The following is a 14,796-nucleotide window of genomic DNA, read 5'->3' as shown; positions in this document are numbered from 1 at the left end:
GCCTTGGCTCTCACAAGTGTTCAGAACACTTCTGGTCCTGAATTGGAGTGGGGTTCCTAAGGAGGATACCTTGGCTCTGTAGGAGACTGGCTGGGGCTTCTTGCTCAGAATACTCATTGAGATTGCCTCCTATGGTGTGTTGCTGCTAAATAGCTACTTTTATTTGGTGTCCCCTTGGCTGAGATAAAGAACAGTGTTTCACAGGCTGGGGTTTCTAATCCCACCTCCCCTTTGTGTCTCTAGTTGCCCTCAGGGGTTTTCTCCCTACAGGCCCTCATGATTCTTCCTGTCGGTCCAGACAGTAATAGTTTTCTTAAAAGGGGATCCAAGATGCTGGGGAAGCTGGCTCTGCCTTGATCTCACTTTTTCCAGTGTAGAAACCATGAGTCTAGGAGGAATCATTCATGCATGGTGCCTGGCAGATTGGGGGAGGGGCATTATGAATAGAAAGGCCCATTTCTCTTACTGTCTGCTCAGAGTTTTTCACTTCTCTATGGCTTCAGGGATCATCTCAGCCTCACATTTGAGTTCCTGGATATTGCTGGTGATCATCTTGGCACTGGATAATTATTTTTGGTTTTCTCTTGGGGAGAGTGAAGCCATCTGGCTTCTCTTCTGCAATTTTGATGGTGTCAGTCTCTTCAACTGGGATAATTTAAAAATGCCAATTAACCTAACATGCACATTTCTGGGATGTGGGATGAAACCAGAGCACTCAGAGAAAACCCACACAGACATGGGAAGAACAGGCAAACTTCATACAGACAGTGGCCCCAGGTGGTAATCATTTTTTTCCCTTGTCAATCTTATACCAAAATGTTATTCAAGGACCTGCTGTATATGTATACCTACATATATGTTATTGTTGCAAAATTTTGACTTATGAGATCCTGAAAACTGGCTAGCCAAATCTGAAATCCTCGGGCAGGCTATCACTAAAGACATGCTTAACACTCTCAGGCAGGAGCTGAAGCTGAAGACAACAAAATGAGGTTCTTTGTCAGGGAAACCTCAATTCTGTTCATAAGGCCTTTCATCTGAGTGAATCAGGACATCCAGATTTTTGAGAATAATCTCCCTCACTTAAAGTCAACTGATTGCAGATGGTTATCACATCAGCAAAATACTTCCACAGCAACACCCAGGATAGTGTTTGATTGAATAACTGGGTATCACAGCCTAGCCATGTTGACACATAGAAGTAATCATCACATGTTTTGAATACAAACTTTTCTGTAGTTTATCCACTGATGTACATCCTTGCAAGTGTAGTAGTTGTGTTTATGATGGTTCAAACGTTGGTTTCCATAATTATTTACCTAAAATCTAAATAACAGCTCTGTTAAAATAAAGAAAAAAAAATTCCACAACTGATCCTTCCTTTTAAAATCTAAGTTCATCAAAATACATGAATTATGATTATGTTACTACTAATATTATACACAGCTACTATCTTAATGTGTTAAATGTGTTATGTTGGGCACTGTGGATGATACAGAGGACTTTATGTAATACTGGCTTTGCAATGTTTACATCCCGATGGGAAAAAATCAAAACAAAACATAAGGAACATGGTGAAGATCCACATGTTGGTTTGTACGCATGTGGGAGTCTTGAAGAAAAAAACTAAAAAAAAAGTACTTCCTATAATATGCCAGTTACTGGGAGACAACATGAACAAAAGTGATATGAACAGTTTCTTCAAGGAGTTTAGAATCTAAAAGGAAGTGCAGTGTGACTGAAACTTTCCACTCCAGCTGTATTACCCTTCTTTGATATTCTCCCAATTTTTAGGCTCTTTTCACTAATATTACATTTTAACAAGTTATTTCTTTGCCCAGAAATTTCTCCTGTCTCCTCTTAGTTTAGTTCACTCACTCTTATCTAATAAGCCAAGTGCTATTTTCCAAGAACCCTTCCCTGACCTCTGTGACCAGGTTGAAGTCTTCTAAAACAGACACTTTTAGGACTGTATTTTACTTTTTAGCTCTGTTATCATTTAAATTTTTAATTTGTTTGTTGAATATATGATTACCTACTGCCTCATCAACTAAAAGGGAAGCACCACAAAGCTAGGGACCATATCTGCTTTATTTACCATTATATCCTCGACTTACAGCACAATTTTGGCACATAAGTAGATTTTCAATCAATATTTGTTGAATGAAGTGAATACTGTTTCCTATCCTATAGCAAGAGTCTCTCTACAGGATTGACTAAACCTAAGATTTATTGATATGTCTTAGTTGAGTAAGATTAATTTGTGAATGTGTGATATTTAGAAAGAATATTTCCACTGGAAGTGCATACTTGGTGACCTGGATATGGATTCATGTTGCATTTCATTTGATGTATCCGAGGAATAAAAAACATATTAAAGTGCTCTCAGATTTATATTTATACCATTATTTTCTCAAATATGGTGTACAAATATTATGTATATGCACCTGGGTTGCTATGTAAGTACATGACTAGCTAGGAAGAAAAAGTCGGAAGTGTTATACTTCTAAATTTTCTTCTCCACTTACTCCTCTTGCTTTTTCTCTAGCTTCCCCTGTCTAACCCTGTGGCCACTGGGCTCTCATTAGCACCTCAGTGACAGATTTCTCATAAAATTAAAGAACAGGCAAAAATAAATATAGTCATGTTATCTACTTATTGATGAATCTTCTTAGTACAGGGAATGAAGATGAAATCAAAAAATTTTTACAGTAATCCCTCATTTATTTCAACACTATTAATTGTAATTTTTGATCTATCCCAAAAGGCCTCATATAGATTAAACCAGATTAAAAGTACAGTGCATACTAACTTTTTAAAAAAGAGTTAGAGTATTTTCACTGTGCGTGCCTCAACCATTTTCTTAAAATATATTTAAGAGCTTATATTTCTTACTAATTAAAAGAAAATACTAAAGAATTTCAGATTATTGTGTTTTCTATTTTTTTAATTTTTTTAAATTCCTTTTGCTATTTTTTTAAACTTTTGTTTTAGGTTCAGAGGTACATGTGAAGGTTTGTTATATAGGTAAACTCATGTCATTGGGGTTTGTTGTTCAGATCATTTCATTACCCAGGTATTACACCTAGTACTTAATAGCTATTTTTTTCTGCTCCTCTCCCACTCTCCTCCCACCTTCCACCCTCAAGTAGAATCCAGTGTCTGTTGTTCCCTTCTTTGTGGTCATGAGTTCGCATCATTCAGCTTTCACTTATAAGTGAGAACATGTGTTATTTGGTTTTCTGTTCCTGTAGTAGTTTGCTAAGGATAATATTTTACTATTTTTTTCTGTCTTTCTGAATAATTTAAAACTGCTATGCAAATAATTGGATAAAATATTTCTGTGTTTTATATATAAACTGAAACTACTATTTAATATAGAATCAAAGTTGTTTCAAAAGGAAACACTTGACATAGGATATTTGAAATACTCTAAGTAGTCCATGTCATGGTAATACCACTTTAAAAGATTCCTTCAGAACTATTCCACTGAGTGATTTCTAAAATGGAATTTTACAGTACTGTGAATGGATATATGAATGTGTGAAAAAATAAATACAAACCTGTTGTTGCTGGCATACATGATCATCACACCATGAAATGCTTAAATACATAGGGCATTAATCACTGCATTATTTACTCATTGTAATTTCATTTACTTATTGCAAGCAATTATTGTAATTATTATTTAATGATGAGTCTGTGTGAGCTCTGGCTCAAACTGCCTACAATATTCCTTAAATTTCGGTGAAGAAAATTAAACAATTAAGAAAAGAAGAGCCACTGTTCAATTGAATTTCTTCTCATGCATATTGTTGTCAGATTATACATTTTAATTTTTTTCCAGAAAGTGAGGAGAAAACACTATATTCTGCCTGATAAAAATGGAGCAGCATTAATTAGCTCATAGCAATTATTACCTAACACCCTTTATAGCACCTGTATTCTCATCATGAGGCCACACCTTTGTGTCTGCATGCACTTATCGAGATCTTTCATATGGTAGAACCATGATCACTCTGGCAACAAAAATAATGTAATTATAGTGACTACTTTTTAAGCACTTGCAATATGTCAGCCACTTTCAAAATGCTTTGCATTAATCATCTCGTAACAATTATTTCTGGAAGAAGTTCTTTTTCTTCCTTTTTAGATTCAGAAACGGAGTCTTGTTGAAAGAAGGTAGTCTACGATGAAAACTGGGATCCAAATCCAAGTTCATTTGCTTCCAAAACCATATTAAATCTTAACCATTATGCTGTGCCCAGAGAGGCTGATTTCATATAGTAATTACTTGACCTCAGCAAAGATCAGGGAATAAAGCTGATACTTTTCAAGCATGGAATGCGGGAAAGGGAAAAATCCAGAGCTAGCTTACTCCTAAGAAATGTGGACCCAGTTAGGACACAACAGTTGACATTTTTCTAAGCAGCCAGGAGTATGCAAGAGCCAATTTCACCTCTTAGCCAATTGTGCCTCACAATTAATTATTTCTGAATCTTTAATTGCTTTGAAATAGTAATGCCACTGAAACATTAGACTTTCTAGTTTGAGGAATTGTTTTTATATTGTAATTCACTGACTTCCCTTGCTTGTTTGCTGTTAAATCCACATGTGACATACTTAAAATAGAAATGCATCATAATCATATGAAAACGCTCAACTTGGCATTTTATGAGTATGTGTCACTAAAGACTGAGTAATTGCAGCCTTCAGGCAATTTAGGCTGAATAACTTTGTTTCTGTTAAATACAAATCAACATCAGCATTCCAGTTATCCACTGTTGAGCTAAATATTCTCAATTAAGATGTATTGCTCAGTCTTGGATATATTAAATGCTTAGAGCAGTTTACATATCAGAGGATTTTACTTTACTACTTACAGTGATTTCTATTTTAAAATGCCCTTATATTATGAATTTTATCCCTTAAGCCTCATATAAAGGAATTTGGCTTGTCAATCAACATTACCCTTCACAGATATTCTTAGGAATCTTGTGTACTATATATTTTTATTTCTTTGGTGTTTCCCCTTTATCTTTTTTTTTTATTTTTTTTGAGACGGAGTCTCACTCTGTCACCCAGGCTGGAGTGCAGTGGCGCAACTTGTCTCACTGCAACATCTGCCTCCCAGATTCAAGCAATTCTCCTGCCTTAGCCTCCTGAGTGGCTAATTTTGTATTTTTAGTAGAGATGGGGTTTCACCATATTGGCCAGACTGGTCTTGAACTCCTGACCTCGTGATCCACCCGCCTCGGCCTCACAAAATGCTGGGATTATAGGTGTGAGCCATGGCGCCCGTCCTCCCCTTTATTTTCAATGTAATCCCAATTGAAAGTTATTTGTTTACTTAAACTTGAAGTACATCTTCTTGAAATCTACCAGGCATTTTCCATTACTTTATTCCAACTCATACACTGTATGAAGTAGAGTGTGACTTATATTTGTAGATAACATTCTTAAGCACTTTTTCCCACATCAAAATAAAATAAGGAACCTCAGTTTTTAGAAGTAAATTTTTTAAAAAAAGTCCTGGATATGTTTCCTTGTTCAATATTATGCATTTCTGTTATTGATATATACTTATTACTCAACACAATCACTTTTGTTATGTAAGAAGCACATTCCATTTAAGACTGCACATCTCAAAAGAAATGTTACAAATAGGTTACAAAGAAGCCAGAGGAGTTGACAAACTAATATTATAATTACACATGCTAACACACACAAATAATTTAAATATATTACATTTTCATCTGATTATTCATTTACTCATTTAATTCAAATGTTATTAAGTTGGGGTGCGGGAGAGGTAATTTTTTAAAAAGGTTATGAAGTGTACACTAGGCACTAGACCCTAAAAATAAAACCTGGTACCATCCTCAAGGAGAACATAGTTCAGTGAAGGAAAAAAATCACTGATAATTAAAAGCCATTTGAATGAGATTTTTAGTAGAGTTAAACAAAACAAAAACACTCAATGTTTTTCATGAGTACTATGCTCATCATGCGGTTAAGTAGACACTAAAAATAAACAACTAATATTTTGCAGGGAGGAAAATTAGAAAAAAGAATTGTAACCAAATTGATGATATTTTGAAATTGCTACAGGATCTTGAAAAAAATACTTTTTTTTTTTTTTTTTTAAAGAAGCAACAGAAAGAGGAGGGGCTTTCCTTATTCTCAGCAGAAAAGAAAAGCAGGCATAAAGGGCATAAGAGGATGATATGTGTACAAAACTGAATTTTTCTACATGCGTAGCAAATCTAACATAAGGAAATATTTAGCATTATGTTGTCAGGAACTACAGTTTAAAAATATTTAAGTGACACAATCCAGTGCTTTAAAAATATTTTGTTCTATTTTACTTATCAAGCTATAAAATATAGTTTTGGAAAATTATAAAACTATAGGTATTAAAACTTTTAAAATGCTTTTAAAAGAAAACACTCAAAAAATAATTTCGTTGATTCTGGTTTTTCCTCTATTTCTGTGTGTGTTATTTTCACAAGGCACATAAGATTTGCTACTCATCAAGGGCTTGGGATATGGATAAACCGTCCGAGGCAAAATGAGTTATGTTAGGAAGGACAGAGGAAATGTTGAAATCTTACCTTGAATAGGATAAGTAGTAAGGGATCAGTTGACTACTTTAGCCCTGTAACTGACAGGGTGAAATGAAAGGGGTAATTTCCAGGAAGGATTTAGATCATGTTAAGATAAAGGCAGTATACTTCGACTAGTTGTTGAATAATGTGCTTTTAAAAAAATTAAGGTAGGCCTGGCGTGGTGGCTGATGCCTGTAGTTCCAGCACTTTGGGAGGCTGAGCCAGGCGGATCACTTCAGGCCAGGAGTTCAAGACTAGCCTGGCCAACGTGGCAAAACCTGTTTCTACAAAAAATATTTAATACAAAAAATTAGCAGGGCAGTATAGGAGGCTGAAGCAAGAGAATCACTTGAGCCTGGGAGGTAGAGGTTGCAGTCAGCTGAGATCATGCCACTGCACTCCAGTCTGGGCAACAGAGTGAGACTCTGTCTTGAAAAAATAATAAATTAGAGGTTTATATACACATTATTGTGTGAAGATTAGTTTTTATTTCTCTGAGATAAATTCCCAGGAATGCAATACTGGGTCATATTGCATTAGTGTGCTCAATTTTATAAGAAACTGTCAAATTGTTTCCTAGACTGATTTTACCATTTTACATTCCCGCTGTGTATCAGTGATCCAGTTCTCTGTATCCTTGTCAGCATTTAGTGTTCTCACTGCTTTTTATTTTAGCTATTCTAATAGATATATAGTGTAACTTATTGTCACTTAAAAACACTTTTATTTCTTCTAGACTTTAGGTTGTTTATAACAATTTTCATTTTAATTTGCATTTTCCTATGATATTGAACATCTTTTTATGTGTTTATTTGCCATTTGTATATATTATTCTGTGAAATATTTCTTCTCTGTTCTTCTCTGTTCTCTTTTCTGTGAAATTTTCTTCTCTGTTCTAGTCATCATGCTCCATGTCTTTTGCCCATTTTTGAATTGCTTTTTTTTGAACTATTGAGTTTTGAAAGTTCTTTTGTTGATACTTACCTTCTGTTGGGTGCATGGATTGCAAATATTTACTCCCAGACTAAATCATGTCTTTTATTACTTTTCACAGACCAAAAGTTTCTAATTTTGATGTGCTTGTTTTACAATTGAAAGAATATTGTGATTATGAATGAAGTACATAATCTCAACATTTTTAGTAATTAGATAATCTCCAAATTATCAGTTATGAGATTACCAGAGAGATGGTTGCAAGCTTTAGAATAGAGCCTTAGCTTGAAAGGGAAATATAAACATTTATACCACTCATAAATATAGCTAACATTTACTTCATGCTTTCCATGTGTCAGACACAATTGTTTGAGGCGTTATTCTTATCATTACCACCTCACAATGGTGGAGTAGCTAGGGCAAGGCTGTCAGAAATACTTAGACAAGGCAACTGAAGGCTGACACCTTAGATTTGTGTTCACTTCACAGAGAAGCCAGGGATGGAACAGACAAAGTGCTTGGGTTTCCTCAGCACATTCTTTTTTTTTTTTTTTTTTTTTTTTTGAGCCAGAGTCTCTTTCTGTTGCCCAGGCTGGAGTGCAGTGGTGTGATTTCAGCTCACTGCAACCTCCACCTCCTGGGTTCAAGTGATTCTCCTGCCTCAGCCTCCCGAGTAGCTAGAACTACAGGCGTGTGCCACCACACCTGGATAATTTTTGTGTGTTTTTAGTAGAGATGGAGTTTTGCCATGTTGGCCAGGCTGGTCTCGAACTCTCAACTGAAAGTAATCCACGCATCTTGGCCTCCCAAAGTGCTGGGATTACAGGCATGAGCCACAGTGCCCAGCCAGCACATCCATTCTTTACCCAGCAAAACCTAAATATTCTCAGGATGGATAAAGCATTTCTTGAGATAGCCTAATAGTGAATCCTTCTCCACGTAATAACTAGCCTCCATCAGAGCTAAAGTTTTAATGTTTCCAAAACATTTCTGCCCCAGGAATAGGAATAGTCATGCCATTTCTGATGAAGCCTGAAAAAATGTTCATTTTGGGGTATTTAGAATATTATAATTCTTCTACAGGTATAGAATGTGATGTAACTTATTGGTATTTCTTTATGTTTTGTGTGTTTACAATGATCAGTTTCCAAAACTTTCACAGTCCCAGAAGTAGAAGGAGTTGTTTTCTACTGTCTGAAGTTAGTGCCAGAAAAAGAATATTTAGAAGATTTTGATTATATTTATTATACCTGTGTAGAGGCCTGGAAGTTAATCCTCTACATTTTAATATTCATAGTGTGTCTATTTCCCATATCTACATCTCTACCATTCCCCTGTCTCCAAAGGTTTCACCATTGTGATACTCTTTCCAGCAAAATTTAAAAGGCCCAGTTGAATTTACTAAAATATTACATTTGAAAGCTTATAAAAATATGCAATGTTTAACATAATTTTTTTTTAATTGTATATCACAAAATTACCTGCAGAGATATTTTAAAAATACTGAGGCCAAGGACCAGCCCAAACCAATTAAACTGAAATTTTGTGGACTGGGGCTCTGGGATCAATATTTTAAAATAACTTTCCAGATAATTAAAATTCTCAGCTAGGGATAAGAATTTTGAAGTTAAATTTGCTAAGTGATGGAAACGTATTAAAAATTATCTATTGAAAGCCTTAATTCTTAATTTTTTTAATTCCTTTTTTATACCTTTGCAATTTTTTAACTCCATACTGCATAGTATATTTATTTAATTTTGAGCCACTTAGAAAAGAGACACACAAAATGAACTGCCTAGTCTTAATTGCAACAACACTTAAAACTTAATAAACTTAATTTTTTCAGTAACATATGAAATACTGTATGTAGGTAAATTACATTATTTTAAAAATATTTAGTTTCTTACATTAATATGTAGAATATTTCTATTATGAGAGAAATTACATAATTTTTGCAATTTTCATTGTCTCAGTAAAAATTAAACTGGCCTATTTAAATCAAAATGTTCAAATAAAGTAATATATAAAGGAAAATTCGGGACTGATAATAAGGAATGTTAGAATTAAAGCATATGGATTAGCTGTATTTTTATAAAAATAGAAAAGATAAGTAAGATAAATTTTTCTTTTCGTAAAGTTTTTTCTCAATTTAAATGGTGACTTATTTTTTTCGTATACTTATTATGTTATTGGATCTAGATTTCCTCTTTTGATAGCCAGATTCAGATGATTTCAAAAATTAGTTAAATATGTCTTATAAAAACGAGACTATGTTACAATTGATACATTCTTCGGACAGATTCTATAGCCTTTGAAGATTTTCAAATTTAAGTCACACATTCTGAGGATCCTTTAGTACAGACATAATTATATTTCTTTGCATAAGTTCCAGGACAGTTTTATAAATATGCTCACATTTGACTGTTTTCTCATGGGTATTGATTTAGCATTCTAACATCACTGAGTAGTTTTAATTGCATTAAACAATTATTTGTTCACTGCCTAGTGATTCATTTTTTTAAATATTAGCACAACAGAGAACTGATTCAGAAATTATTCCAACATCTTGTATACCAATTAATCATTTAGTGTTGTTGGGACTTTAGTGAATGATAATAACAAAATGAAAAATCTTATGATGCAAAAACATTTGCATTAACAAACTTCAGAGATATCTATTATACTTCTATATATATCTATATTATGAATATAAAGCACATGTCTCCAGTTTTTAAAATTCACAAGAGGATTTGTAAAGCATTGCAATTCTATTTTATGAACCTGAGAATAAATGCACCCAAGAACATTTAAGGGTTAAGCTAATATACTTAACAAGAAAGAAGATATATGGAGGGAGTTATGTGATATGCATCATATGCATACATATATAGAGAGATTAATATAGAAACTTTATTGTTTTTGGGAATCTTAAAAATATTAATTTGAAGCTATTTAATCTTAAAATTAATTTAAATATTTAAGTCATACTAAGTAGAGATGTTGAAGCATTGCTCTTCCTCTATACTTGTTACAGTATCTGGGTATAAGTAGTACATTAAAAAATTCAGTTGGGGCCAGGTGCTGTGGTTCACGCCTGTAATCCCAGAACTTTGGGAGGCCGAGGCAGGTGGATCATGAGGTCAAGAGATCGAGACCGTCCTGGCCAACATGGTGAAACCCCATCTCTACTAAAAATACAAAAATTAGCTGGGCGTGGTGGCACGTGCCTATAGTCCCAGCCACTTGGGAAGCTGAGGCAGGAGAATTGCTCGAACACGGGAGGTGGAGGTTGCAGTGAGCCGAGATCATGCCAGTTCACCCCAGCCTGGTGACACAGTGATACTCCGTCTGAAAAAAACAAACAAAAAAAAATTCAGTTGAGAAGATAACTAAACTTTCCTAGGCAGAACTCCTTGAAAACAAGTTATAGTTTCAAGATGGAATTAACTAAATAGTCTGTCCATTTATTTGATGTTTATTAATTTTCTTGTCAATTCTAGTCATCATGCTAGACAGCAAATATAATAAGATGACTATAACAAAGCCTCTTTCCTCTAGGCACAGTCCAGAAGCAAAGACATTGAATAATAGACTCTGGTGAACTCAGATCCAAAAAAAAAAAAAAAGAGAGAGAGACAAAATTCTTCCCTCTGCGAAGCCCCCTCTTCACTAAATTGCTTGGCATTGTGTATTGCATTGATTTAGGAGGTTTTGTTTTATTTTGCTTAAACTTCCCATATACTCCTTAGCTTCTTCCCTCATTTTAGATGTAAACTTTATATTGTAGAATCACATACATATGGAAAAGTAAACCATCCTAAATATATGGCTTGACGAATGTTGATTAAATGAGCTTGCCTATATAATCAACGAATGTTGATTAAATGAGCTTGCCTATATAACGAGTGTTGATTAAATGAGCTTGCCTGTATAGCAGTGCCCAGATCAAGACACAGAATTTAATTAGAAACACAGTAGCCCTGTGGCCAGTCATTACCTTACATTCCACACGTCCTGACTCTGAGCATAAGCTAGCTTTACCTTGTTCCTATAGAATCACACACTTATTCGAAGAAAAAGAAAAAAAAATAGAACTAGGCAAGGTGGCTCACACCTATAATTCCAGCAGCTCAGGAGGTTGAGATGGGAGGATTGCTTGAGCCCAGGATTTCAAAGCTGCAGTGAGCTATGATTGTGCCACTGCATTCTAGCCTGGGCAACAGAGTGAGACCCCAACTCTCAGAAAAAAAAAAAAAAAAAAAAAAAAAAAAAAAAAAAAAAAAAAAAAAAAGAAGGTCTAATCCATAGAGATAAATGCCTGTAACGATTCACATTATTTGTCCTGGGAATCCCTATAGTTGAGAATTATTAGGCTATATTTGACCTTTTCTCTGTGCACTCGAATCTGTGTGTCTCTTCAATCATCTGCCCTTCCTTCTTTTCATCTTTTTTTTTTTTTTTTTAAGGGAAGGAATTATTTGTGATTTGTTCACTTTATTCTCTGAGAGATCCCAGGAACAGGTGGTTGCATTGCGTGCTTGAGTATATGCCCACATGTACTTTTCCATGAGTAGTTATGGATCACAGAAGGTCAACATGGTTCTACAGAGTTATTGTTAAAATGTGGATAATGATTCTGCTGAGCATGCCAGTAGTTAAGTAGATGTGTGCCAAGGACCTTTAGCAAACAAAAAGTACCTACCCTGAGACCTCTGACAATGATGGCCACCACTATAATATGTGAAGTTGCCCATAAAATACAATAAAGTGTAGCCTTACCTCAGTGATACACTGTGCCAGGTGGAGATTAGGGTCTTAAGCCATTGGCTTGATTCACTCACTTGCCGAACGGTTTATCTCCCCCATATCAGCCTCCAAATGAGCTCAATTTAATTCTGTGCTTCGGTAAAATTACTATTTGCTGAAAATGTTCCATTTTTGGATTTACTTGAAGAGGGATGAAATCACCAATTTAAATCTGTAACTGCCTAAGTAAATTTTATGGAAAATAGATGAGTAATTATAAATTTCATCAGTTAAATTAGTATCCCAAATGAGTCATTACACGTTAAAACTTTCTGAGGCAAAGTGGCATAATGAAGAGGGCAGGCACTCAATTTGGAAACAGAAACTTTCAAAAAATATTTGGAATGTCCACTAACTAGCTATGAACACAGATTTCTTATCTACTCTAGGTACTATTTTTTGTATCTGTAAAATGGAGCTGTCATTTCTCTCAGTGGCACAGATTATGTTGGTAATCCGTAGAGATAAGTGTTAAGTGCCTGTAAAAGTATAACGTTTCTCTGTCAGTTGAAACTGTTTGTGTTGGCTGGGTGCCATGGCTCATGCCTGTTATCTCAGCAGTTTGGGAGGCCAAGGTGACAGGATCCCTTGAGCCCAGGAGTTCAAGAGCAGCCTGAGCAAAAGTGTGAGCCCCTTTTATTAAAAAAAATAAAAATAAAAATTAGCTGAGCATAGTGGTGCACATTTGTAGTCCTAGCTCTGCAGGAAGCTGAGATGGGAGGATTGCTTGAGCCCGGGAGTCTGAGGCTGCAGTGAGCTATAATTGCACCACTGCACTCCAGTCTAAATGACAGAGTGAGACCCTGTCTCTAAAAAGTTAACAAAGTAAAAAAACCCGAAACAGCATATGTGTATTTCCCTATTAGCCAGATCTTATTTGTAAAGACAAAAATCTGAGCTTTCAACTTATTTTTTTCCCCTCAAATCCAGTGGTGCTAGGTGAATATTACAATTTAAGTGGCTATCATTATGTGTAAGTTGTAAAATTTAATTACAGGTCTATCGATAGACTATGTGGAAAACAAGCTTTATTGGATCAGTTCGGGGAATGGAACCATAAATAGATGCAACCTGGATGGTGGTAATTTAGAAGTAATCGAGTCAATGAAAGAAGAATTAACAAAAGCTACAGCCCTAACCATCATGGGTAAGTGAAATTATTCTATAGCTTGGTTGCTTTGTATTGATTGGGGGCTGATTTATTATGACCTGTTAAAAGCTTAGGAAAGTTACTGCTCCACTAACACCAGAACTATATTCAAATTGAACACTTCTATGAGGTTTTCTTCTCTTCCTTCTTTTCCTCTTTAGCAAACAGACTTATAAGATTATCCAGATCAGAAACTTAGTGTTAGCAATACTAACTTTACCGTTACTGATTCTTGGCTTACTATGACTTGTATTATTTGACAATTGTTATTTTCTGTGTTCTACTACAGTCCTCTAAAGTCTAAGGGCCTAGTGCATTTGTCACAATAAAGTCAAACCTGGCTTATCACCATTTAATAAAGAATAGCTTGACCCATAGATAGAATTCAAAAGACAAGACAACAGGGTCCATTTGACCAATGATTGAATAATTCTTTTCAGTATTTTGGAGTGAGTAGAGATTTTACTTATTTGAGTGTTATTTCCATTCCTTTGATTCAATCTTCTAGGGAAAAAAAGGTGTCAGGTAAGTAAAACGATTAGGAAGCTAAAAGGGAGGTATGGCTTCCATGGAGCAAATAATTAACCTCTGCTATATTGATATTAGAAGCTAATTTTTGAAATGTAAGTTTCAGTTTAAAAAGATAGTTTGAATTTTTCAAAAGATGTTAAGAGTGGATGCATAAAGAACTCTTTGTTGAGGATGGCTGAGTTTTGATTTAGTGAATGGCTGGCTCTAAGCTGAAGTTCGTGGTAGGTGAGGGGTGTGAGGATTGGCTACTCTACAAAGAATTTCAGTAATTGCATTTGGTTACAGGATGATAATCAGAAAATTATTTAATATTTATAATTCTGAATATTGTGATATATTCAGAATAATTTTTAAAAACATACAATTTATGAAAAGCCCATTTGAATACATTTTTACATTTATTTATATAGGTAAAAATTTATGCCTTTTAATTCTATATTCTAAATCTTTTAGCCATTTTACTGTTTCTCAGGTTTATGAGGTTTTTGTTGTTGTTGTTGTTGTTTTATTTTTTTTTTGGTAATGAATGTTCATGAGTATATGTTAATAAGTAAACAGTTGTTAATTGAGACAGATTTGGAGATTCATTTTCTAGACAAAAAATATTTTTATCATCTTTGATTTTCAATTAAATTAAAAATATCTAGATGAAGGTGAACAAGGTTTAAATATTGCAGATTTTATTTAAGAATGAGTCTTCCTCTCTCTTGTGAAGGAAAGAGAATAAGAGATTCTTTTAAGAAACCTTAGTGTTAAGATGATCTCTAT

The 14,796-nt window shown here is 34.5% G+C and overlaps 1 protein-coding gene across 1 annotated transcript in view; it reads left to right on the top strand.

The window, feature by feature from the left end:
- Positions 1–14,796, top strand: part of LRP1B (LDL receptor related protein 1B) — a 1,896,287-nt gene that overhangs the window by 1,302,958 nt on the left and 578,533 nt on the right. The window contains exon 32 of the mRNA XM_054478394.2: positions 13,345–13,494. Within this exon, the coding sequence (XP_054334369.1) occupies positions 13,345–13,494 (150 nt within the window). The remainder of the gene's footprint in view (positions 1–13,344; positions 13,495–14,796) is intronic.

Source organism: Pongo pygmaeus, chromosome 11 (genome assembly GCF_028885625.2).
Source record: "Pongo pygmaeus isolate AG05252 chromosome 11, NHGRI_mPonPyg2-v2.0_pri, whole genome shotgun sequence".
In the NCBI taxonomy this organism is placed as follows: Eukaryota; Metazoa; Chordata; class Mammalia; order Primates; family Hominidae; genus Pongo; species Pongo pygmaeus.
This window is presented reverse-complemented; position numbering and strand designations above follow the sequence as displayed.